Raw genomic sequence first — 26,920 nt, forward strand, 5'->3', positions numbered from 1 at the left:
GAGGCTTCCGCTTGGTTGGGGTGCTAGTCTCTCGTTGGCTGGGCTGTTGCTAGACAGAGAGAGAAATCTTACTTCCTCCTGCTGAGTAGTAGAGTAGTAAACACTTTCCTGGTGGAGATGCACACATAATTCTCTTCCTGGTTGAAGTAATTAAAGATGTATGATGGCACTTGAGAGCTCCCCCTATAGGCCTTCTCAACTCCAATCTAGTTGAGGTTGCTTTGATTAATTCCACATTTTCCCCTTTCAATCAAGATCATTCTCTGAAAGCATCAGTGGTGAAAAGTCAGGTTCTCTGCATGTAGTGGTCTTGTCCCTCAGTGCCAGGAAGGACATTTCCTGGTTATTATGTCCCATGTTGGAAGGAAGGTGCACAATGATTAGAAACCATTTAGGCCACATTTGAGTAACAAGGAAGATTAGGAGGGAGAACTCTCAGGCATTTCCCATCTAAAGTCTATATTTCATCAAGGTCATAAGCATTGGAAATGATCTTGAAGTGCAGCAAGACTAGCAATTAACCATATAAGCTCACTTTTTAAAGATTGTTTTGCTGGAACTTTGTAAGAAAGGTACTAGATCGATTTTTCCAAGCAGCTCCTTAAAACTATCTGGTCACCTCTGAGTCTATATACGTCTCTCTTGAATATGATAATCTGATCAAAGTCTTGGTATCATTAGCCATTATTTCCAATTATGTCCTGTTATAAGGAGAATAGAGTCTCTTTGAATTTATGCCAATACATATATTGTCATGAAGAGAATATTTAAGAGTTTCCAAGTTCTGGAGGGATCAGGTAAGGAGAAAAAGATAAATGCTTCAACCTTTGTTGTAAAGATACACTTTATCAAATTGCTGTCAATTATAGATAGCTTAAAGGAGAGGAGAAAAAGGGATCCTTCACATCTGGAAAACAAAACATTAAAACATTTAGTCTTCCATTTGAGTTTTAGAAATTCTTATCCAGTTCATCATTATGATCTTAAACTCATCAAAAACTTATATTCCAGAGTACTTGTCAAAGTCTTCTCCATGAATCTCTTTGAAGATGAAACATATTTGTAAAAGCATCAGAGTCAAACAATAACTGTAAATGGCAAAAGATTTTTTAAAAAGGCAATGGGTAGAGATCAGATAAGGATTCATCATAATGCAACTGAAAGGGAAATTTGTGTATTTTTGTGACATACATTTTTAGATAGTAACTAGAATTACAAGTGATAATATTATATCTCTTTGACCAAAGTAACCATAAAAGATTTCAAAGGCAAATGTAGAAGGTTACATAGTTGTAAGCAAAACTTAACTCCTTTAATATTAAGAAAGCTTAGTTTTCCTAAGTACAGTTATGTGTCACTTAATGACAGGGATACCTTCTGAGAAATGTGCCATTAGGCAATTTTGCCATTGTGCAAACATCATAGAGTGTACATACACAAACCTAGGTGGTATAACCTACTACGCACCTAGGCTATGTGGTACAGATCTTAGGGAACCACCGTCATATATGTGTTGACTGAAACGTTGTTATGTGGCTCATGACTGTATAATTAAAGACCTGATAAAAACATCACAGGAAATTATTTTGATAAAATACAAAATCTGTTTTCTAGGTATATTACTTAAAAGGTAAAGAAGCTTTTACAATCTGTTACTAAAAGCAGACCAATAAGCCAAGAAAACCTTGTCCTCTCACAGAAAAGAAAGCCAAATTTTAATTTTGCATCATCTTACTTCTGATATTAAAACTCACTTTTTCCAGTCTTAGCCAGTCCTGACCACATATAAAATTCCTTTCCCAAGATTCCTTTCTGTAAACTATCTACAACTTTCTTTTACATTCAGATTATGTCCTATGTTTTCCTCTTTCCCATTCTGAAATAAACAGCCTCTCTGTAGGACAAAATTGCTTTTTTCCCACTTCAACAAAATGCATTTCTGTTCCTTACACCTTCCTTTACCAAAACACACGTCCTACTTTCTTTGCATACCAAGATATTTCCCTTTTTGTTTATAGTAGCTTTAGTTACATATATTAGAATTCTTTACCCTTAGAATCCTTAATTTCCAGTGAAAACTAAGAAGTAAGCAATTGTGGGCTGGCAAATTTATAATCTTTCAGTATGGCACAAGACTTGGTTACTGACAGATCCAAATTTATCTTTAGTTTCTTTGCAATAGAAAGCCAACAGTAGATGAACCTCTGTTCAGTAAGTAATGTTTTAGTATTTCATCTTGTTTGGAAAATGATCCAGATATTCAATGAAATTCCATCATTTAATTTCACTTAGCAAACCTCTAAAGTTTCAAGTCACCAAAAAGATTTTGGAAGCTATTTTTTGAGCACACATACCGTAAAATATAATTACTGCTCCTAAAAACTCTTCTGCCATTTTTGTCTGTCTAAATCATTTGTTTCCAACAATTATGTTTAGATTACTCACAAAAACTTCATGTGACATTAAAGCAGGTAGCCATCATCTAAAGTTATTTTCCTTGCTGACTGTTTTTGCAACAGAGATAACATGAACTGAATAAACTCAGGTAGAATGCAAGTTCTGTGTCTACATTATATTCAGTGTTGATAACTCTAAAGACATGCTTGTTTCAGTTAAACCAACAACCTTAAGCTAGCTTTTATTTACTAAAGATTAATTCCAGATCACATAAAGGTGGCCCATTTGGGTTAGTTTCTATATTTCTGAGTATACTTGATTTACATAAATGCTTCATTTTCTTTCAGATAATTAAATAGAGTTCTTTACAAATTAGTTTTTTTTTTAAAGATTTTATTTTTTTCTTTTTTCTCCCCAAAGCCCCCCGGTACATAGTTGTATATTCTTCGTTGTGGGTCCTTCTAGTTGTGGCATGTGGGACGCTGCCTCAGCGTGGTTTGATGAGCAGTGCCATGTCCGCGCCCAGGATTCAAACCAACGAAACACTGGGCCGCCTGCAGTGGAGCGTGCGAACTTAACCACTCGGCCACGGGGCCAGCCCCTTTACAAATTAATTTTGACAATACCATCTGGAGGTAAAAAAAAAAAAATCACATATCATACCTCCATAGACACACAGACAGATGTAAACAGAGATCTTAACAGCTCTTGTTTCAAAAATCTTAGTCATGTCTCAGGTACAAAACTCAAAGAAAGAGTTGCATTCAAATTGTGTTTCTGGCAGATAGACTAAAAGTTGAGGTTACTGCTCAGATGGCCAGAGTTTTTTTTTTAACCGAAGATTTTTATTTGTATGCTGTCAAATTCTAGAACTTTTTTCCCTTTCTGAGAGAAAGAAATCCCAGCATGGTATTTTTCTAATAAATCTTGCCCTAATAAATGAGTAAGAGTGGAGGGGCAAAAGAGAAAGAGGAAGATGGCATCAGGGGTGAAGTCTGAGCACAAGCTGGCTGCTGGGGCAGAGTCTGAGACAAAGGAATCTGGGAAGACAGACAACATGGCACCTGAGACAAAGAAGGAGGGGGTCCCAAGGGAACTTGAGACTTGAGAAGCCATTTTGTTTTCCCTCAGCTTTTTAGTTGTCTTGGCTAATTTAGATACATTATCTTGTAGTGAGGCAATTTTAGAGTTTTGTGCACAGTTGGAAGCCTCCAGGTCCCAATTACAATAAACATACCATTCATTTTGTTTAATTTTAGAGCCGTGGTCTTCCAGTTCGGTTTTAAGACAAACAAGTTTGAGGAGGTTGAAAGCTCCCTATAATGGCCATTGTAATTCCAGACTATTCTTGGTCTGTTTACCCCACTTAGTTAAAAATGTGCATGTAGGGAGCCCTTGGTTCTTAAACATAAACCTGGCCAGGGTCCCTGAAGGAGGGTTTCCCTCAGAACCTTTAGATGACTTGAGATCCCATTTCTGAAATTCTTCTGACAACCCAAGAATTGCTGGAGTCCCAGCCCTGAATCCAGAAGGAATCCAAAACAAAAGAAAGTTGCTGGATTCTCAGCAAGCTCAGTCCCCAAAGGCAACCCTCCCACTGCCTGCTTCAGAAAATTACTGAGTACTGCCCAGGAGTGAAGCCTTGAACTCAAGGACAGAGCCTTGAACTAGTAAGGACAAAGCCTCTCCTGATCCCAAATAAAGAAATAGAGCTCAAAACGCAAAGGGAGTGGAGATGCACTAAAATGCAAGTAGATGGTGATTCATGGAAGCGACGAGCATAAGGGGCTCAGTGTGGGTACCTTGCTCGATTCCAGGGGTTGCCTCCTTTGGATCCCACTTTCTGACACCATTTATGTCAACTGAAAAAGTGAATTGGCCAGTTGTTTTACCCACAAAATGTCTTTATTTGGGAACAACCAAAAGAATTGCAACTTGGGATGTGCAGGCTATGGCAGACAGGAGGCAAATCCAAAGATCAAAGGAGGGGAGCTTGCTTTCACAGGGAAAGAGGAGTGGGGAGGGGCTGTAATAGAAAGTCCATTGGAGGAAATTGGGAGTCCGAAGTGTAGATGCTTCCCATTGGCTGGGGTGCTATAGTCTCTTGTTGGCTGGGCTGTTGCTGGGCGGTGAGAGAAATCTTCTTTCCCCCTGTTGGTTAGTAAGGTAGTAAACACTGTCCTGTGGAGGTGCAAGTGTGCTGTCTTTGCCTGTTTGGAGTAATTGACGATGTGTGATAGAGCGTGAGGGCTCCCCCTATAGGCCTTCCTGACCCTAATTTAGTTGAGGTTTCTTTTATTAATTCCTCAGCGTAGAAAAGCTCCTCAGGCAATTCTGCTGGGCAATTGGAAAAAGAAAAAAGGACAAGGAAAGTGTGCCTTGTCCCATCTCCTAGAGAAAAAGCCAGTGAGGCAGTTGTCAGGGTCTTGATTCCGCCTGCTAGACTTGAAATGAGCCCTGTGTACAACCAGGATGTCTACTTACTAACTTAGTGAGAAAGAATTGCTAGACACACTGGGCCCTCAGGATGGTGATCAGATCACCCCTTTCCCTGAAGAGAAGTCTGTGTGGGGAGGGGCCCCCAGGAGGGAAGGCGAGCCGTGGTGCCACCACCACGTGAGGCCACAGGCCTGGGCAGCATGGAGACCAGGAGCCCACGCTCATGCCAGGCCTCTGGGCTGCAGTCCCCAGGCAGTGCCTGAGCTGGGTTCCACTTTTGGCTGCATGCCCTGGGTTCTTGAGAGGACCGGTGTGGGCCTCAGGAGGAGACTGAAACCTATACAGCCCCTAATAAAGGAGTAGAACAGGGCACGTAGAGTGTAGTCCTATTTATCATTTAATGGAATGAACCACAGCAACATGAATAGAGTAAAAAGGGGAGAGGATTGGATAACCTATTGAGTAATTTTCAAAGAGCAAAGGCATTCACTTGGTACTTTTCCATATTTTATACTTGTCTTATATTTGGAATCAGAAAAAGATATTAATGATGTTAGTAATTTTCAAAATCTCCTTTACAGAAGGCCCCCTTGCCCATGTCTGGGGCCATTGGAAGTGTGGTTGGTTTTTGCTGTCTTGGTCTGACCTGCCTGTGGACAGGCAGGAGGAGGCTTTGCAAGGCTGCATGCTGAGAAGAGGACTGGACATGGAGTTGGCGGATGGGCTGGTTTTTATAATTACTAGCTGTGATTATAAGTTACCTGAAACCTATCTAAGCCTTAAAAATAATGAGCCAGAAGGGAACCAGAAGATTCATGTTTGGGTTCTGGCTGTGTACTTGCTAGCTTGGTGATGCTGGGCAAATCCCTTGGCCTGACCTCTTTGGGTCCTGTTTCCACCTTGCAGGATGGTTTCGGGTGTTGTATTAATCAGCTCGGGCTGCCATAACAAAGTACCACAGACTGACTTAACAGTCATTCACTTCTCGCAGTTCTGGAGGTTGGAAGTCCCAGATCATGGTGTGGGCAGATTGGGTTTCTCCTGAGGCCTCTCTCCCTGGCTAGTACACAGTCACCTTCTTGCTGTGTCCTCACATGGCCTTTTCTGTGTGTCTGCAGAGAGCAAGCTCGTATAGAGGTGTTCTTCTCTTATAGGACACCAGTTCCATCAGATGAGGGCCCCGCACTTAGGACCTCATTCAACCTTAATTACCCCCATAAAGGCTTCATCTCCAAATACAGTCACATTAGGTAGGGTTTCAATAGGAATTTGCAGGGACACTATTCAGGCCATATGAGTATTGAAAGCAGAGTTGGAAATTAAAAAGCACCGGACAAAGGTGAGATTCTGTTGCTGTTCTCTCCTCAAAGCTTGGCACTGCCTTCAGTTTACAGCACAGGGACTCAATCAGGTGTGAAGTTTGTTGACAAGAATAAAGTACAGAATTCTATTTATATTTTTATAAATTAGCACAAACTCAAGGTCGTCCTGTGATAATGTCACCCTTGTTCCCTGCTTTCTTGCATGGGAAGAAAGGGTTGAAGTTAAGCTCCTGTCCTGGGAACTACCTGCAGAGTGTGTCCTGAGAGCCCGTGTGCAGTGGGAAGAGGACTGGCAATGCCCTGGGCCGTAAATTCCTGTCCTCCGGCCCCTGCCTGCCTGGGGTCGCAGGCATGGTGCCCATGGCTGGTGCCCGGCCAGGCCTGCTTCTTCCTCTCTGGGGAACTACTTTTAACTGACTTGTTGTTTTCTTTTTTTTAAGGTTACTTTTTTCCTTATTACAAAAGCAACATATGTTCTTTGCAGAAAAGTGAAGAGAAGGTGATGAAAATTTCCATTTTTATCAATATCAGTGTCAAGCTAAGTCAGAGAGTTGCTTAGTGCTCTGCACTATAAAGAGGCCAAAACAGCCATGAATGCAGTGACCACTCTAGTTATTGGAACTCTCCTCAGAGAGAGCAGAGGAAGAGACCCCCCAAGGAACATGCTGGAATAACAAGCACGGGTCCTGATACTTCCTCTGGGAGGTGGATTTGATGAACACAGTGTTTGTCTTGCTGATGAATTAAGTGGAATGAGATCGCTTGTCTCTGAGGGGGCCTGCCACAAGCTAGTTTAAGTATGTTATTGGAAGAACGTCGGTTTGAAGGGCACCTACCTGATTATCGAGTCTTCTTGGGGCACCCACATATTATTCTGGCCATGACCCCCCACTCACCATCCTTTTAATAGCTCTTTTGGTTTTATTAAATCAATACATGCTTCTTCTATTGAAAAAATTCAAATAAGACAAAATAAACTATCACACTAGCCAGAAATTTGTTTAAATTTTATCTAAAAATAGAAAACTATTAACTTTTTAAACTTTTTACTTGGAAATTATTTCTTAGAGATAAATTACAAAAATAAAAAGGCCCCTTATCCAGTCTCCTATTCTTAACATTTTAGCTCATTTACCATTCTCATTTATTCTTCTTTCTCTCTTGTATACACACACATACACGTAAAAATGCACACATGTAATTTTTTTCTTAACTATTACAGAATAAGTTGCATACATCATCACCCTTTATGCCTAAATTCTTCAGTGTCTATTTCCTAAGAACAGAGATATTCTCTTTCATAACTACAGTAGTTATCAACGTCAGTAAATTTAACATTGATAGCACCCGTATTTCACTTTTGTCAGTGGACCCCAAAATTTCTCCTTCTAGTTTAGGATCCAGTCTAGGATTAAGTATTGCATTTTGTTTTCATGTCTCTTAATCTGGAACATTTCCTCAATCGTTTTGTCTTTTATGACATCCATACTTTGGGATAATACAGTTCTCCCCCTCTGGCATAACGCTTTATTTTGGGTTTGTCCACATGATTACTTTAGAGTTCTACGTTCTCAGCCAGAATACTGCATAGGTTACATTGTGTCCTTTCTCAGGGTACTACAGCTGGGGGCACACAATGGTCATCTGTCCCCATTGTCACTGGCTTTGATCACCCAGTCACGTATAAGTACTAGGTTTTTTGTTTGTTTTATAAAGATCGGCACCTGAGCTAACAACTGTTACCAATCTTTTGTTTTCCTTCTCCCCAAAGCCCCCCACTACATGGTTGTATATTCTAGTTGTGAGTGCCTCTGGTTGTGCTATGTGGGATGCTGCCTCAGCATGGCTTGATGAGCAGTGCCATGTCCGCACCCAGGATCCGAACCAACAAAACCCTGGGCTGCCAAAGCAGAGTGCACGAACTTAACCACTCGGCCACGGGCCGGCCCCAGTACTAGGTTTTTTCTCCCTGGCACCTAATAAGCAGTCTGTGAGGAGACATTTTGAGACATATCTTGCACTTCATCAACATTTTCCTCCAGGAGCTGGCATTCCTTGATGTTTCTTCCTTGAGCCAAGCTTGACTAAGATGGTTGCAAAGTGATGCTATTCCAACTGCAGCACCCCTCCACATTAGCGTTCTGTTGTAAGCAAGAGCCCTCTTTCTTCCTCTCCCATTTGTTTATCTATTTATTATCTATATGGACTCATTAATTCCTATTTTTCGATTGTTTTTAATTAATTACTATATTTAATTATATTCATGCTCAAATTATCCCAAACTTGGCAGTGGGAGCCCCTTCAAGCTGGCTCCTGTGTCCTGTGACATGCCCCATCCCTTTTTGGAGCACTTCCTTATTTTCTGAAATAAGATGCTCAGGTTCATCTTATTCTTTCCCTGCCCCAGCTCCAGAGTCAGCCGTTTCTCCAAGGAGACCTGTTATCTTTCGCATGGAATGACATTAAAGGGTGCTCGGTGTGCTCATTGCTATGAGAGTGTCTTTGCTTCTCAGCCCTTCAGGGGCCGTAGCCAGGAAATACATGCATGCACACACAAGTGTGCATACACACATGCACACCAGCATGCATGGAAGGATCACGAGTTCACACTGGTACTTCCGATGCAGTGTCCCTCCGCAAGTTCCTTCTCTGACATCCTCCATTCCTGATTTGTATGCCCTTTCTTCAACAGTGGACCTCTGGTTCCTGCCAGATCACCACATTTACTCGTTCCTGTGAGATACCTAAAACAGTTTATTCTTAAATGGACTATACTTATCAAACGTACTTAAAAGAATTCAGGTTCATCCCTTCCTGGCCACACTATTAACTTTTGATGAACATCCTTCTAGATCTCCCTTTATACACCTGTAGATAAATATGCACAATTTTATTAAATTGTAATCACATTATACATACTGTTCTTTAATCTAAATTTTCCCTCCACTAAGGAACATATTAACATCATTCTGTAACATATCATCCAACATCTTTTTGTCCACAAAATGAGATCCATAGAATATTTTGTAATGGTTGCACAATAAGACTGTACCATAATTCCCTGCTGTTGGACTTTGATTTTAACAGGCGTCCAATTTTTCGCTATTATATATAAAGCTGGCATCAACATCCTTGTAACTAAATCTTAATTATTTCCTTAGGATAGAAGTGGAATTACTGGTCAAAGGGTATGTATATTTTTATGTCTTTCTGAATGGCTGTATTTATGCTCTCGCCCACAGTTTTTGAGAGTGCTGGTGTTGTTTTGACCAGTGTTTCTCAACTGTGGCTGCACATTAGAATCACGGAGGGCACTTTTAAAAGCAGTGATGGCCAGGCCTGGCTCCGATATTCTGCTTTCAAGGATCTGGGGTGTGACCAGGATTTGTGGTTTTTAAAAGCTCCCCAAGAGATTTTGATATGCAGCCAATTTGATAGGTGAAAGTGGTATTTATTTTAATTATAATTTTCTTCTGAAATTGTTTCAGACATTCAGATTTGGGAGAAGTGGCCCCAGAAATAAAAGCATCTGAGAGACGAACAGCTGTGGCCATTGCAGGTAAGGTTGGGCTTGGGCCCACTGTGAAGCAGATATGTTTCTTCTACCCCTTTGGGTTTCTAGCACCGCCCTGGGCTGGGGATCCCGGACCTCAAAAATAAATAAGCATAAGGCCTTTGGTTTTTTTTACAAGAAGATTCCATCTAAAGGTCTTTTAAGCTTCCGTCATACATTCAAAATAGGATTCAATTTTAAACAGATGATTATTACACATTTTACTAGGAACACATGATTCCAGTGTGAGCATGTCATAACTGCCACCCTGAGTCATGTTTACAGTGACTGTCTAGTTTCTAAACTGGGCACTTCTGAGAGTGAAAGATGTCTTTTGTTGGGACAACAGGTATAAATTGGGAATGTCCTGGGCAGACTGGGGCTTGTGGTCTTTCTGGTGATGGTCCTCCACATAAGCTGGTTTTTCTTTCTTGGGAGTTGCGCAGTGGGGCTGCAGCTGCCCCTCATGACTTCAACTTTAAGATGTGGTGGCCACACTGTAGACATCTTAATTTCTCTTAGTAACTCATTTTAGATCTATCTTTAATTTGGTCCTTCTCAAAATGAATGTGTCCTATTGGATATTAATAGTGTTATGCAAAAATAACCCCACAATAATATGCAAATAAGTTAGGGTTAGTCAAATTTTGTTTTATTTTATTCAATCAAACAAATATTTATTGACCACTTACTATGTGCTGGCATTGTGAATCTAGTAAACAATAACAGATGAAATGGCCAAAAATCCTTATCTTAATGGAACTTAAATTCTAGAAGGTAGGCACCATGGAAATTAATGGCTAGTCAGTCAAGTCTTACAGCAAAGTTGGGATCAATCAGTAATTGCCCAAAGTCCTTCAGTTTCTCAAGATCTAGAATCATGCTTTTCAGGACAGTAGCCACTAGGCACACAATTTAAAATTACACAGAATTAAACGTTTAGTTCCTTAGCTGCACTAGCCATATTTTAAATGCTCAGCCACCATGTAGCTAGTGGCTACGTATTGAACAGTGCAGATAGAGAACATTTCCTTCATCACAGGAAGTTCTGTTGGAGAGTGTTGCTCTAGGAAAACAGGAAAGAAAGCTTGGGGGTGGGCTGAGGAAAAGAAATTACCTTACCAGATGCCTACTGTGAGGTGGGTTGTCTTATTTAGTTTTTATAACCACCTTGTAAGATAGTTATTATTGGTCTTTTGTTTCATTTGAGGAAACTGAGCCTCAGAGACACTCTGGTCCTTCCCCAAAGTTCCATCTCTATGTATCTCTTCAGTGAATAAGCCTCCTCTAATTATTTTAACAAATTTTCTTCCTGAGGTATGTGAATTCCTCTTCTGCATATATTTTATTTTTAAGACTTAAAGCAAGCTCTTCAAACTATAGGATTAAAGAAAAACTTGTACTGAAGTATAATATACAAATGGAAAAGTTCCCATATTACAAGCTCGATAAATTTTCACAAACATGAACTGACCTATGTTAACCAGCATCAGATGAAGAAGCCACACAAAACCATCACCCCAGAAGCCCTGCTTCTAATCACTTTCCCTATCCTTTGCCAGGAGTTAACACTCTCCTAACTTCTACAAGCACAGATTAGTTTTGCCTGGTTTGTGCTTTATATAATCATCCTATAGAATTTATTTACCTTATCTCAAGTCTGAGGAGTATACTTCATAGCTCATTTAAAAAAAATTTTTTTAAACCATTTAAGAGGCTTCTGGGAAGATGATGGAGCAGGAAGCACCAGGAATCCCTCTCCCCACCTGGACAACCATTGCACCAGCAGAATCTATCTGATGGGATCATTTTGGAACTCTGGAGTCTGTTGAAGGCTTGCAGCTTCCAGGGGAAGACCTGGAGGGTAAATTGCAGTTAATTTTGGTCAATTTTAGCTCTTAGCACAGTAGCAACTACCCATCTCTTATTCCTAGCCAAGTGGCAGCAGCTGTGCACATGATCCTGGAGAAGCTTGCAGGAGCCAGGGCAGGCAAAAAGAACCCTGACTTCCAAGTACTGGGGATGTGCTCTCATTGCTGATTGCTGCTTCTGAGCACAGAGGTGCAAACAAAGAGTGGGGCAGCCACTGTTGTTACACCTCCCCTCATTGTTGTACTTCCCTCCTCCTCCTCCAGCCGAAATGACTTCCAAGGGATTTAAAAGACCAACACTCTTCCCCTGTTAACTTATGGCTTTTTCCCTTTTGGGAGCCAGACATTAAAGACTAGGACATTCAAAAACAACTGCCTGTAACAGGGAAAATTAGAAAGTGACTATGCATGCCCAGAAAAAGGCTCAGAAAAGACCTGAGAAGACCTTAAGTTTATGTCTCAGGCTGATCCTTAGCACAGAGACAGCCTCTAACAATCAAAAAAACTAAAAGAATAACAAAAGACAGCAAACCCTGAGGAAGGGAGAGAATCTGATTTCCAAAGTTACCACATTATTAGATTCAAATGTCCGTGTTCAAGAAAAAATCACAAGGCACACAAAGAAAGAGGAGAGCATGGCCCATTCAAAGGAAAATAAATAATACAACAGAATCTGTCCCTGAAAAAAGACTTACTGGAACAGGTATTAGACAAAGACATTAAAATGATGGTCTTAAAGATGCTGAAAGAACTAAAGGAAGATATGGACAAAGTCAAGAAAATAATGTGTGAACAAAATGGAAATATCAATGAAGAGATAGAAAACCTAACAAGAAACCAAAACAAAATTCTGGAACTGACAAGTACAATAACCGAAATGAAAAAAATCACTAGAAGGATTTAAAGGCAGATTTGAGTGGGCAGAACAATGAATCAGAGAACTTGAAGATAGGACAATGGAAACTATCAAGGTTGAGGAACAGAAAGAGAAAAGATTGAAGAAATGTAAATAGAGCCTAAGAGACCTATGGGATACCATCAAAAGGACCAAGATATGCATTGTGGGAGTCCCAGAAGGAGAAGAGAGAGAAAAAGGGGCAGAGAGAATATTAGAAGAAATAATGGCTGAAAACTTCCCAAATTTGAAGAGAGACATGAACATAAACATCCATGAAGCTCAGTGATCCCAAGGAAGATGAATTCAAAGAGACCCACACTGAGACACATGATCATTAAACTTTCAAAAGCCTAAGCCCAAGGGCAAATCTTGAAACAAGCAAGAGAGAAGGCAGTCATCACATACAAGTGATCCTCAAAGAGATTTTCTGCAGATTTCTCATCAGAAACTTTGGAGGTCAGATGATAGTGGGCAGATATATTCAAAATGCTAAAAGAAGAAAACTGTCAACCAAGAATTCTAAATCCAGCAAAATTGTCCTTTAAAAGTGAGGGAGAAATCAAGACATTCCTAGATAAACAAAACCTGAGGGATTTCCTGATCACTAGACCTGTCCTGCAAGAAATGCTCCTGGGAGTCCTGCAGGATCAAATGAAAGGACAGTGGACAGTAACTTGAAGCTGTATGGAGAAATAGCAATCTTAATAAGAGTAAATACATGGACAATTATAATAACTAGCATTAGTAGAACAAGTTTGTAGCTGTTATTTTTGTTTTCTACATGATTTATGAAACTAATACACTTAAGAAAAATAAATAATGTGACAGTTGGTATTACTGTAACTTTGGTTTGTAATTCCAACTCTTGTTTTCTACATAATTTAGGAGACTAATGCATTTTAAAGAATTATTAGTTTATGTTTTGGGGCACACATTGTATAAAGATGTAATTTTGCGACATCACAACCAAAAAGGGGGTAGGGACAGAGTGTAAAGGAGCAGAATTTTTGTATGTTATTGAAGTTAAGCTGCTATAAATTCAAAATAGAGTGTTAAAACTTTAGGATGTTAAATGTAATCCCCATGGCAACCACAAGGCAAATAGGTATACAATATACACAAAAGGAAATTAAGAAGGAATTTAAACATTTCACTACAAAAATCAATTAAACACAAAAGAAGATAGGAATGCAGGAAATAAAGGACAAAAAAGTGATATCACAGAAAGCACAGTGACAGAAGTAAGTTCCTCCTTGTCTATAATTCTTTCAATTTAAGTGGATAAACACTACAATTATAGGACAGATTGGCAGAATGGATAAAAACACATGATCCAACTATATGCTGTCTACAAGAGACTCACTTAAGATCAAGAAACATTAAACCATTTGGAAGTGAAAGGATGGAAAAAGATATTCCATGCAAATAGTAACCAATGGAGACCAGAGTGGCTATACCAATAAAAGACAAAATAGGCTCTAAATCACAAAAGGTATAAGAGACAAAGAAGGACATTACATATTAGTAAAATGCTGAATACAGCAAGAAAACATAACAATTATAAACATTTATGCACCTAATGGAAGACCATCAAAATATTTGAAGCAAAAACTGACAGAATTGAAGGGAGAAATTGACAGTTCTACAGTTAGAGTTGGAGACTTCAATACCCTGCTCACAATAATGGATAGAACAACCGGACAGAAGATAAGTAAGGAAATAGAGGATTTAAACAACACAGTAAACCAACTAGATCTAACAGACATGTAAAGAACACTCCACCCAACAACAGCAACATACACATTCTTCTCAAGTACACATGTGGCATTTTCCAGTATAAATCATATATAGGGCCACAAGTTAAGTTTCAATAGATTTAAAAAGATAAATATAAGACAAAGTGTCTTCTCTGGCAACAATGGGTTGAAATTAGAAATCAATGACATAAAGAAAACTAAAAAGCTCACAAAATTGTTTTTGAAGAGGAATCACAAGGAAATTAGAAAATACTTAGAGACAAATGAAAACAGAAACATAACATACCAAACATATGAGATGCAGTGAAAGCAGCGTTAAGGGGGAAATGTATAGCTCTAAATGCTTACATTAAAAACAGGAAACATCTCATATCAACAACCTAACTTTACAACTTGGGACTAGGAAAAAAAGAACAAACTAAACCCAAAGCTAGCAAAAGGAGAGAAATAATACAGATTAGTGTACAAATCAATGAAATAGAGAATAGAAAAGCAATAGAGAAAATCACTGAAACCAAAAGTTGGTTCTTCAGTAAGATCAACAAAGTTGACAAAGCTTATCTAGATGGACTAGGAAGAAAAGAAAGGACTCAAATTACTAAAATCAGAAATGAAAGTGGGGACATTACTACCTATTCTGCAGAAATAAAAAGGATTATAAGAAAGTAGTGTGAACAATTGTACGCCAAAAAATTGGGTAACCTAGACAAAACGGACAAGGTCCTGGAAACACAAAACCTACCAAGACTGAATCATAAAGAATTAGAAATCCAAATAGACCTATAACTAGTAAGGAGACTGAATCAATAATTAAAAAATCTCCCAACAAAGAAAAGCCCTGGTCCTCATGGCTTTACAGATGAATTCTACCAAACATTTAAAGAACTAATACTAGTCCTTCTCAAACTTTTCCAAAAATTGAAGAGGAGGGAACTCTTCCTAACTCATTCTTGAGGCCAGCATAACCCTGAAACCAAAGCCAGATAAAGACACTACAAGAAAAGAAAACTACAGAACCATATCCTTTATGAACATTGATGCAAAAATCCTCAACAAAACACCAGCAAACAGAATTCAGCAGCATATTAAAAGGACAATATACCATGACCAAGTCAGATTTATTCCTGGAATTCAAGGATGGTTCAACATAAGAAAATCAAAGTAATATACTACCTCAACAAAATGAAGGAAAGAAACCACATGATCATCTCAATTGATGCAGAAAAAGCATTTGATAAAATTTAATGCCCTTTCATGATAAAAACACTCTTTAAAATAGGAAAAGATGGAAAGTACCTCCACATAATAAATGCCATATATCAACAACCCACAGCAAACGTAATACTAAATGGTGAAAGACTGAAAGCTTTTCCTCTAAGATCAGTAACAAGGCAGGGGTGCCCACTTTCACCACTTCTATTCAACATAGAACTAGACATTCTAGCCAGAGTAATTAGGCAACAAGAAGAAATAAAAGGCATCCAAATTGGAAAAGAAGAAGTAAAATTATTTCTGTTTGCAGATGATGTGATCTTATATGTAGAAAATCCTAAAGATCCACAAAAAGGCTGTTAGAACTAATAAATGAGTTTAGCAAAGCAGCAGGATACAAGGCCAGCACACAAAAATCAGTTGCATTTCTATACACTAAGAAAGAAAAACCCGAAAAGGAAATTAGAAAAACAATTCCATTTATAATAGTACCAAAAAGAATAAAATACTTAAGAATTAACTTAACCAAGGAGGTGAAATACTTGTACAATAAAATTACAAAACAGTTTTTAAAGAACACGTAAATAAATGAAACACATTCCATGTTCATGGATTGGAACACTTAATATTGTTAAAATGTCAGTATTACCCAAAGCTGTCTACAGATTCAATGCAATCCCTATCAAATACCCAATGACATTTTTTGCAGAAGTAGAAAAACTCATCCTAAAATTCATATGGAATCTCAAGGGACAGTGAATAGCCAATCTTGAAAACTATTTCAAAATTGAAGAACAAAACCAGAGGTCTCATACTTCCTGATTTCAAGACCTACTACAAATCTATGGTAATCAAAACAATGTGGTATTGGATAGAGACATATAGACAAAGAGAGCCCAGAAATAAACTGTCACATGTACAGTCAAATGATTTTTGACAAGGGTGTCAAGACCATTCAATGGGTAAAGTACAGTCTTTTCAACAAACGTTGCTGGGGAAACTGGATATTCAGGTGCAAAAGAGTGAAGTTGGACCCTTACCTACCACTGTATATAAAAATTAACTCAAAAGGGATCAATGTAATCATAAATTTAAGACATATAACTTGATCTTGGAAGAAAACATTGGACAAAAGCTTCACAAATTTGGATTTGGCAATAATTTCTTGGATACGACACCAAAGGCTCAGGCAACAAAAGAAAAAATATCAGAATATAGAGAGCTCCTAAAACTCAACACCAAAAAAACAACACGATTCAAAAATGGGCAAAGGACTCAAACAGACAGTTCTCCAAAGAAGATATACAGGTGGACAATAAGCACATGAAAAGATGCTCAACATCACTAATCATTAGGGAAATGCAAATCAGAACTACAATAAGATACTACCTCACATCCACTAGGATGGCTACTATCAAAAAGACAGAAGAGAAAAAGTGTTGGTGAGGATGTGGAGAAATTGGAACCCTTGTGCATTGTTGGTGGAAATGTAAAATGGTGAAGCCAGTGTGGAAAACAGTATGGAGGTTCTTCAAAAAATTAAAAATAGAATTACCATATGATCCTGCAACTCCATTTCTGGGTATATACTCAAAAGAATCGAAGGCAAGGTCTCGAAGAGGTATTTGTACACCCACGTTCATAGCAGCATTATTCACAGTAGCTAAAACATGGAAGCAACTCAAGTGTCCATTAACTGATGAATAGATTACCAAACGTGGTATATACATACAACGGAATATTATTTAGCCTTTAAAAGGAAGGAAATTCTGCAGTATGCTACAGCATGGATGAATCTTGAGAACACTATGCTAAGTCTGTCACAAAAAGACAAACCCTGTATGAGTCCACTTATATGAGGTACTTAGAGTAGTCAAAATGATAGAAAGTATAATGGTGGTTGCCAGGGGCTGAGGGGAGAGAAGAATGGGAAGTTATTGTTGAATAGGTAAAGAATTTCATATTTACAAGATGAATAGAGTCATGGGGATGGATGGTGGTGATGTCTGCACAACTGTGTGAATATATTTAACACCACTGAACTGTACACTTAAACATGGTTAAGATAGTAAATTTTATATGTATTAAAAAAGGTTTTTTTTTAAAAGGAATAAAACATTGGAGAAAAAAACCACTTTAAAGTGAGTAATTCTGTGGCATTTAGTGTATTCACAAAGTTGTACTTCTTATCTATTTAGTTCCAAGACATTTCCATCACTCGAAAGTAAAACTATACCCATTAAGCATTTTCTCCTTCTCTCTCCCTCCTCCCAGCCCCCATAGCAACCACCAATCTATGCTAAGTCTCTGTTTGTTTATTCTGTATATTTCCTATAAATGGAACCATACAGTATGTGCCCTTTTGTGTTTAGTTTCTTTGATCTAGCAAAATGTTTTGGGGTTAATCCATATTGTTTGTTTTTGCGAGTGAATAATATTCCATTCTATGGATAGCCACATTTTGTTTATCCATTCATCCATTGGTGGACATCTGCGTTGTTTCCACCTTTTGGCTATTGTGCTGCTGTGAACGTGCATGTACATGTACTTGTTTGAGTCCCTGCTTTGAGTTCTTTGGGGTATATACCTAGGAGTGGAATTGCTGAGTCAAATGGCAATTCTATGTTTAACTTTTAGAGGATCAGCCAAACTGTTTTCCACAGCAGCTGCACCATTTACAATCCCACCAGAAATGTACGAGGTTTCCAGTTTTTCCCCATCCTTGTCAACACTTGTTATTTTCTGTTTTGTTTTTTTTTTAAATCACCGTCCTAGCAGGTGTGAAGTGGTATCTCATTGGAGTTTTGATTAGCATTTCTCTAGTGACTAGTAATGTTGAGCATCTTTTCACGTTCTTGTTTTGTATATCTTTTTTGGAGAAATGTCTGTTCAAGTCCTTTGCCCATTTTTTAATCAAGTTGTTTGTCTTTTTTGTTGTGAAGTTGTAAGAGTTGTTTGTGTATTTTACATTCTAGACCTTAATCACATGTGATTTGCACCTACTTTTTCCCATTCTGTAGGTTCTCTTTTCATTTTCTTGATAATGTTCTTTGATACCACTCAAAATTTTTATTTTGATGAGGTCTAGTTTATCTGTTTTTTCTTTTGTTGCCTCTGCTCTTGGTGTCATACCTAAGAATCCCCATTGCCAAATTCAAGGTTATGGAGACTTACGCCCATGTCTTCTTCTAAGAGTTGTGTAGTTTTAGCTCCTATATTTAGGTCATTGACACATTTTGAGTTAATTTTTATATATGGTGTGAGGTAGGAGTTCAATTTCATTCTTTTGCATGTAGGTATCCATAGCTCATTCTTAACACTAACAGCCGTAAGGGGTCAAATTGTGTTTTAAATGTCCATTTACTGCCCAATAACAAGTATTCCAAAATTTGGTGAAACGATCTATAGCATGAGTACTGGATATTATAATAATTAGGGGAACAAGTCATTCAATTTGATGGATAAGAATGGTTTTAATTGCCCCGTGTAGAGCTCATTTCAGTGGTAGGACCTGGCCCACACTCGGCCCCATTTGAGCTTAGCTGTCCCATCCTAATTATTTCCTGTCCAGCTGAAGTATAGCGGAGGTGGAGACCTTGGCCCACAGTGCCTAGCCCTTGTGGCCCCTATATTTGCTGCTGACTTGTGTCCTTGCCTGAAGCCCTGCTGCCTCCTCTCCTACCTCTTCTGTGGTCTGCTGATGACCGATGTTTATCTTGGCTTCCAGCGTTCTCTGCCTGCGGAGCATTAGGCTCTCCCACCCTTCATCAGTGGTTTCCTCAGTTTGATAGCCCGACCCTTTGGCCACTTTGAGCACCTTTGCCTTCACCTACTTGTTATCTCTCTGGTCCAAATCAGAGCTGTTTCCCATGCCTAACAAAGCAAGGTCCTGTCTTTTCTGGGTCTGAAGCTTCCTCCTTGATTTCAGCTCAAAACTGCTCTCCTAGAGCCCCCTCAACCCCACCCCAGGCTTCTCTAACTTTCCTGTTCTCTTCTTCAACCGTGGTGTCTTCTCATATGGCATTTTGGATCTGTTGGAAGAATGCTGATGTCTTTTCTCCTCTTTGAATAAAATATCTTTAGACTGCTTAGCATTTTGGTTTGATCTATGTGAACCATCTGTGTCTTCTCTGATGCTCCCCTGCTTGCTGAGTCCCCTCCCTTTTCTACTGTTTACCTCATTCCTACTCTTCATGTCTGTCTCCCAGAGACATCAAAGACGACTGTCTGAAATGTCAGATTTACTTACCTGATTATATGGAAATCATGAAAGAATTAATAAATCTGAAAATGTCAGAGTCTAGTCTTGATTCATAAACCTTTAAAAATACAATTTTAATTTTAGAATAGGTGATACTTTTACTTACATCAGAAGTCAAAACAATAAAAATATGCACATAGAAGTCTTGCTCCCACCGTCCCACATTTGTAAGCACATCTATAGAGTTTTAAGGTCTTTTTCCCCAATGCAAATATCTGAATAGCACTAAATTAAATACATTCTGTAACATATTAGTATTGATGGACATATCATGATGTTAGAGACTTTGGACAGATAACAGTTTACTTGTAGGTTATAACTCTTCCCCACTCCCCCCATATATGTGCATCATTATGAGTGATTACAAAAACTGATGGCAGAATACAAATAATGTTCATAGGAAGTAATCTTGAAATTGAGCCAAGGAATTTATATCAACTTATATTTTAAATAGTTTCTAAAATCAAAGATTAACCTATGTAAGTTTCATGAAGTTATTTATATTTTATTTTCACAAAGTTTAGTAAATTCTCTAAGACTATATCCTAGAGCAAATCACTGTCTTGTGTTTAGCTGTTCCTACTTTGTGTCATATTTTGGGTTGAAAAAAAAAATGAAATTTACATAGGAAAAACTGAAGCCAATAATAGCACTAAAGATAACCATTAGCCACCACATCCTCACTTAAACTTTTTGGTAGAAAGGTCCTAACTTGCTGATAAAACTAAATGTGTGTGTGTTTTTTTCTTCCAGATTTGGAATGGAGAGAAATGGAAGGAGATGATTGCGAGTTTCATTATGGAGGTAGAAACTACAGGATTTGGCAACAGATTGGACTGGGGAAAGAGAGAGGGAATGGGTAAAGTGAAAAATAGCTGGGGGGCCGGCCCCGTGGCCAAGTGGTTAAGTTCGTGCGCTCCGCTTCAGCGGCCCAGGGTTTCGCTGGTTCGGATCCTAGGCGCGGACATGGCACCACTTGTCAGGCCATGCTAAGGTGGCGTCCCACGTGCCACAAGTAGAAGGACCCACAACTAAAATATGCAACTATGTACTGGGGCGGTTGGGAGAAAAAGCAGGAAAAAAAAATGAAGTTAATAAAAAAAGAAAAAGAACTGGGATTTTATATTTCGAACAACTGGGAGAAGTTGCTGTCTTAGTAAGAAAGAGAGAGCCTTCTGAGTTTAGCTTAAATTAATTTGTGTCAATCCAGGGCACCTGATTGGATTGACACTTCATTTTCCTTTGCTTTTTTAGATGGTACGAATGAGGCTCAAGACGGTGACTTTCCAGCAGGTATGCGTTTTCTCTCTGTTTCTTTTCTCTGCTCTAGCTTCCTGTCCTTTTGAAGGACATCATCTAGACTGGTGGTTCCCACACCTGACTACATCCAAGTCACCCCTAGCCCATTAACTGTTTATGTGCCATTAATAATATGGCCAGAAGAACACCCCCCGGGGAGCTGTTCCCATGTAGAGTGACATCGTGAGTTAGCAGCCAGAGAGGGGAAGCCCAGGAATCTTATTTTTAACAAGTTCCCAAAGTGATTCTAAAGCACAGCCAGGTTTGAGAACCATTCGTCTGATCCAGTGGTTGCATTTACAGATCTGCCAAGGGTCACGCACTGGGCATGGATATATATATAAATAGGTTTGTTTACTCTGGCTTTTTCCTGTCGCACTTAACTACCACACCGCTTAAAAAATCAAAACGGTTGTTCCATGTCTGGATAAGAAACACAATGTTCCTGGTTTCATTCAGGCAAAACTCAGAAACCTGAGTAGCACCCGTGAAGGATTTCTACTACAGTGTGTCTCTCCCCACACAGTTCTTTCGTTTCTGCAACAAGTTCACCAGCGCTCGTTCTCTCTGGGGCGATGCCAAAGCCCCTCTGCGCGTAGAGCCCTCTGAGCCCCTGGGGAAGGAGGGGTTCCTGAAGAGAGACATTAGGTAGCAGGTGGACCCCTACTGGGGAGTGAGACACCTGAGTCCCAGTGTTTTGAGCCTGCTGGTCACCCAGGAGTGGTCCTGAGCCCGTCCTGTGACTTCTTGGGACTCAAGCAGAGGGCTGGCCACCTGTGCTTCCTCTTGCTGGTTATCTGAGCAGCTAAGGAAACATCACCAGTGTCGCTCCTTCTTTTGAGAAAGGAATGAGAAAATCCTGGAGTTCAGCAGGATTTGTATTTATTTAGTTTGTTAATTTATTTAACATTTAAAATGTACTAATCATATGCAGTATGAAAATTGGTCAGATGCCGTGGCCAAGAAAGGGGTGGTGGGTAAAACTGTTGGAGGGGCATTACTGTTCTCAGCATCTAGTGCTTGTGAGAATTCATATGGTTTTCAGTGATATTTGAAGATCTGAACAAATAATTGCAGACTTATGATCATCTCTACCAAATATTTTAATACAGTAAAAACTTAAAACCATCTTATTGGCTTCAGATTTGCAAGATGGTTGTTTAGCTATGATTTCTGTCACTCTATACTTAGTAGTAACTCCCTGTTTCCTTTAAAAATTCTCCAACTTATTTGTAAAGAGAAAAAAACATTAACTAGAAAATCAGAGTGAATCAGTGATTGTGTCCGCTGTGGGAAATTCCTGGTGACATTGTGAGGGAACCCACTGGGGTCCCAGAGTGTGGGGTCAGGATGAGGGAACCCACTGCTGGGCCTGGACTGTGGGGTCAGGACGAGGGAACCCACTGCTGGGCCCAGAGTGTGGGGTCAGGACGAGGGAACCTGTTGCTGGGCCTGGAGTGTGGGGTCAGGATGAGGGAACCCACTGCTGGGCCTGGACTGTGGGGTCAGGACGAGGGAACCCACTGCTGGGCCCAGAGTGTGGGGTCAGGACGAGGGAACCTGTTGCTGGGCCTGGAGTGTGGGGTCAGGATGGGGGAACCCACTGCTGGGCCTGGACTGTGGGGTCAGGACGAGGGAACCCACTGCTGGGCCCAGAGTGTGGGGTCAGGACGAGGGAACCTGTTGCTGGGCCTGGAGTGTGGGGCCAGAAGCACAGGAGTATCTTGGAGTAGGGGAGTGTTGGAAGAACGGGGCCTGCGTTCCACATTGAGGGTGCATAGCTGCTCACTCTAGCCAATTAAATTTGGACTTGTGTTGCTAGATCTTACAGGTTTGAAGAGAAACCAGACATGTAGACTTTGACATGAAATCTTCCAGTTCTTAATGTCGCCCCTGAGTGTCACATTTCCTCTCTAATATCACACGTATCTGGTTACATTTGGGCCTTGGGTGGTGTGATTTTACCTCTTTCTTGGGCTCTGGTGGGCCTAGGCATATCCATATCCTGCTCTTTGAAGGAGGCCATCTCCCAACCCCCATGCTGGCTCTCCCTCCCCACCTCTAACCTGAGCCCTTGACACGCAGGGTGAGCACTTATGTCTTCATTTCTCTCCACAGTGGAGAGGAGCAGACTGCAAGAAATGCTGTCGCTTTTGGGACTAGAAACTTACCAGCTCCAGAAACTCAGCCTCCAGGACTCCCTGCAGATTAGTAGTGACAGCATGAAGAACTGGGCTCCTCAGGTTCCCAAAGACTTGCCCTGGAATTTCCTCAGGAAGCTGCAGGCCCTCAATGCTGAAGCTAGGAACACTACCATGGTGCTGGACGTGCCCCCAGATGCCAGGCCTGTGGAGAAAGAGAGCCAGATGGAAGAGGAGATTATTTACTGGGACACAGCTGATGACATCTCTGCGGACATCTATTCCTTCTCTGAGCTGCCAACCCCCGACACACCTGTGAACCCCTTGGATCTTCTCTGTGCCCTTCTGCTTTCCTCCGATAGTTTCCTGCAACAAGAAATCGTGGTAAAGATGTCCCTTTGCCAGTTTGCACTCCCTCTCATTTTGCCCGACTCAGAGAACCACTACCACACGTTTCTGCTGTGGGCCATGAGGGGCATTGTGCGGACCTGGTGGTCACAGCCCCCCAGGGGGGTGGGCAGCTTCAGAGAAGACAGCGTGGTCCTGTTCCGGGCGCCCGCCTTTGCCTTTGTGCGCATGGAGGTCAGCAGCAACTCCAAGTCGCAGCTTCTCAACGCCGTGCTCAGCCCGGGCCACCGGCAGCGGGACTGCTTCTGGCATCGAGATCTGAACTTGGGCACAAACCCTCGGGAGATTGCAGACGGGCTGGTGGAAATTTCCTGGTTTCTTCCCAGTGGCAGGGAAGACTTGGACATTTTCCCAGAGCCGGTGGCCTTTCTGAACCTGAGAGGCGACATTGGGTCTCACTGGCTGCAGTTTAAGCTCTTGACAGAAATCTCCTCAGCGGTGTTCATCTTGACTGACAACATCAGTAAGAAGGAGTACAAACTGCTGTACTCCATGAAGGGGTCGGCCACGAAATACTACTTCATCCTGAGTCCCTACCGTGGGAAACGAAACACAAATCTGAGATTCCTAAACAAGTTAATTCCTGTGCTGAAGATGGACCACTCGCACGTTCTCGTGAAGGTCAGCAGCACGGACAGCGCGAGCTTTGTGCGGAGGATCCGCTCCATCGTGGCCCACGTGGCCCGGTCCCCCTGCAGGAGGTTGTCTTTGGAGGAAATGGCGAATGCAGCCCGCAAGCTGGGGCTGAAGGTCGATGAGGACTGCGAGGAGTGTCAGCGAGCGAAAGACCGGATGGAGCGGATCACCAGGAAAATCAAAGACTTGGATGCCTACCGAAGGGATGAGCTGAGGCTGCAGGGGGATCCTTGGAGAAAGGCGGCCCAGGTGGAGAAGGAGCTCTGCCAGGTCCAGTGGGCTGGGGACCCTCCTGAGAAGCACAGGGCTGAGCTGCGGCATCGTTTACTGGAACTTCGAATGCAGCAGAATGGCCATGACCCTGCCTGGGGGGTGCAGGAGTTCATCACGGGTGTCAGCAGCCCCTCCCTGGGCGAGAAGCAGTACTTCCTGAGGTGGATGGAGTGGGGGCTGGCCCGGGTGGCCCAGCCAAGGCTGAGACAGCCTCCGGAGACAATTCTTACCCTGAGACCAAAACACTGTGGGGCCGTGGACTTCAGTGAGGCGCTCTGGCCTGAGCCCCTGGGGGTGGAGCACTTCCTGCGGGAGATGGGACAGTTTTACGAGGCAGAAAGCTGCCTTGTGGAGGCAGGGAAGCTGCCAGCAGGCCAGAGGCGATTTGCCCACTTCCCAGGCCTGGCCTTGGAGCTGCTGCTGAGAGGGCTCCCCCTGGAGCTGATCGACGGGAGCACGCTGAGCACTCCCCTGCGCTGGGTCACGGGGCTCCTGAAGGAGCTGCACATCCGCCTGGAGAGACGGTCGCGGCTGGTGGTCCTGTCGGCACTGGGTGTGGCAGGCACGGGCAAGTCCACCCTTCTCAACACCATGTTTGGGCTGCGGTTTGCCACAGGGAGGGGCTGTGGTCCTCGAGGGGCCTTTATGCAGCTCATCACGGTGGCCGAGAGCTTCAGCCAGGACCTGGGCTGTGACCACATCCTGGTGATAGACTCAGGGGGCTTGATAGGGGGCGCCCTGACCGCGGCTGGGGAGAGGTTTGAGCTGGAGGCTTCCCTGGCCACTTTGATTATGGGGCTGAGCAATGTCACCGTGGTCAGTTTAGCTGAAACAAGGGACATTCCGCCAGCTATTCTGCATGCATTTCTGAGGTTGGAAAAAACGGGGCACATGCCCAACTATCAGTTTGTATACCAGAACCTTCATGACGTGTCTGCCTCTGGCCCTAAGCCAAGAGAGAGGAGACAGCTCCTGGATCAGCCCAGTGACGTGAGCAGAGCTGCAGCACAAATGGAGAAACAGGGCGATGGCATCCGGACGCTGGCTGACCTGGCCTTTTGTGACCCTGAGAGGCAGCACATTTGGCACATCCCTGGCCTGTGGCACGGAGTGCCTCCCATGGCTGCTGTGAGCTTGGGGTACAGCGAAGCCATTTTTGAACTGAAGAGATGCCTGCTAGAAAACATCAGGAACGGCCTGTCCAACCAAAACAAAAACATTCAGCAGCTCATTGAGCTGGTGAGACGGCTGTGAGTGTCGAGAGAACAGAGGTTCAGCTGCCGGAGGCCTGCTGTGGGCGGCCTGCTCTGATGGGGTGCCTGCGAGGGGCTGGGCCTGGCCCCTCAGGGGCGCTGGTGCCCCACCCACACGAGAAGAGAGCTCTGGAGTTTCCTAAACAGTGTTAAGAAAGGAAGTCACCTCACAGACCAGCTCCGAGATGCTCTCGGGAGCATAAGGGCCCTGGGCTAGGGGTGGAGACACAGCAAGAATTTGTTCTCTGTCTCTGAGCTCCTTTCCTGGCCCCTGGGGGTTCGGCCTCTTGGGCAGCTGCCCTCTTCCATCTGCCCCTGGAGCGGAGAGCAGCTCCCCATCACTGCAGCCCGGGCAGACGGGTGCCCTGAGGAAGCAGAGGGAGGCCTTTCCTCTGGCGAACCCCAGCCTCGGTGGCTCGATGCTGCCGTTCAGTGAGGGCCCGCGAAGTGCAGGGCTGCCGGGGCACTCTATTTATTGACTGACCTGTGAAGCCTTCCCCGCCTGCCCCAGGAAGAGTTCCTGCTCGCTCTGTCGTGCCCCACAGCACTCTGTTTACACCTCTGCCACAACACTCAGTGCAGGTGACTTACCTGTTCACGCCTGCCCCTCCCCTAGGCTGTGCGCTCCCTGAGGGCAGGGGCTGGATATTACCCAGCTTTGTACCCCCAGGGCCTGGCACACTGTAGGCGCTTAATAAATGTGTGTTGAATGAATGAAATGAATGAATGCACAAATCATGGTAATGGGAAGGTTCCTCTCTGTGCCTTAATTTTCCTGTTTCCTGAAGAGGATCAGTGTCAGTCTGAGGAGCGTGCAAAACAGAATGTCTGAAATGTTGGACACCTGAGAGAAGGGCCTGAAAAGGCCTTGCTGTTCCTCTCTAGGTGGAGATCCATTGCTCAGGCTTTTGCTGGGAAACTGAACCAACTGTCTTGGCAGTAAGTCTGAGGTCTTTCCACCCTCATCCCGTTTGATGGATGAGGAGAGGCGGCCTGGAGCAGTTCAGCAGCACAGCCCAGCCACACAGAGGTATTGAGGCACCGACGAGTAAGCCAGTGCCCTCAGCCCTACACCTCTGCTTCCTGACCGCTCATCTTCCCCAGACTCCCACGCTGCCGGGCTCACCCCCAGCCTGGCCCCTCAGTGTTAGCCCTTCGTCTCGCTTCCATGTCTCTGGAGCCAGGTATCCTCCCTCATAT

The 26,920-nt window shown here is 42.3% G+C and overlaps 1 protein-coding gene across 11 annotated transcripts in view; it reads left to right on the plus strand.

The window, feature by feature from the left end:
* URGCP (upregulator of cell proliferation) overlaps nucleotides 1-26,439 on the plus strand; it is an 82,209-nt gene extending 55,770 nt beyond the window's left edge. For 4 of the 11 annotated variants that reach the window (XM_070504202.1, XM_070504206.1, XM_044770994.2 and 1 more), the window contains exons 2-6: nucleotides 9,320-9,346; nucleotides 9,647-9,717; nucleotides 20,464-20,514; nucleotides 20,965-21,003; nucleotides 23,128-26,439. In XM_070504202.1, the coding sequence (XP_070360303.1) occupies nucleotides 20,481-20,514; nucleotides 20,965-21,003; nucleotides 23,128-25,721 (2,667 nt within the window). In that variant the 5' untranslated portion in view covers nucleotides 9,320-9,346; nucleotides 9,647-9,717; nucleotides 20,464-20,480 and the 3' untranslated portion in view covers nucleotides 25,722-26,439. Of the gene's footprint in view, nucleotides 1-6,602; nucleotides 6,658-9,319; nucleotides 9,347-9,646; nucleotides 9,718-11,425; nucleotides 11,576-20,463; nucleotides 20,515-20,964; nucleotides 21,004-23,127 lie in introns of those variants that run through there. The other 7 variants (XM_070504218.1, XM_070504235.1, XM_070504203.1 and 4 more) reach the window with 5 other exon arrangements.
* Nucleotides 26,440-26,920: the final 481 nt, after the last annotated feature.

This window comes from Equus asinus, chromosome 1 (genome assembly GCF_041296235.1).
Source record: "Equus asinus isolate D_3611 breed Donkey chromosome 1, EquAss-T2T_v2, whole genome shotgun sequence".
Classification (NCBI taxonomy): domain Eukaryota; kingdom Metazoa; phylum Chordata; class Mammalia; order Perissodactyla; family Equidae; genus Equus; species Equus asinus.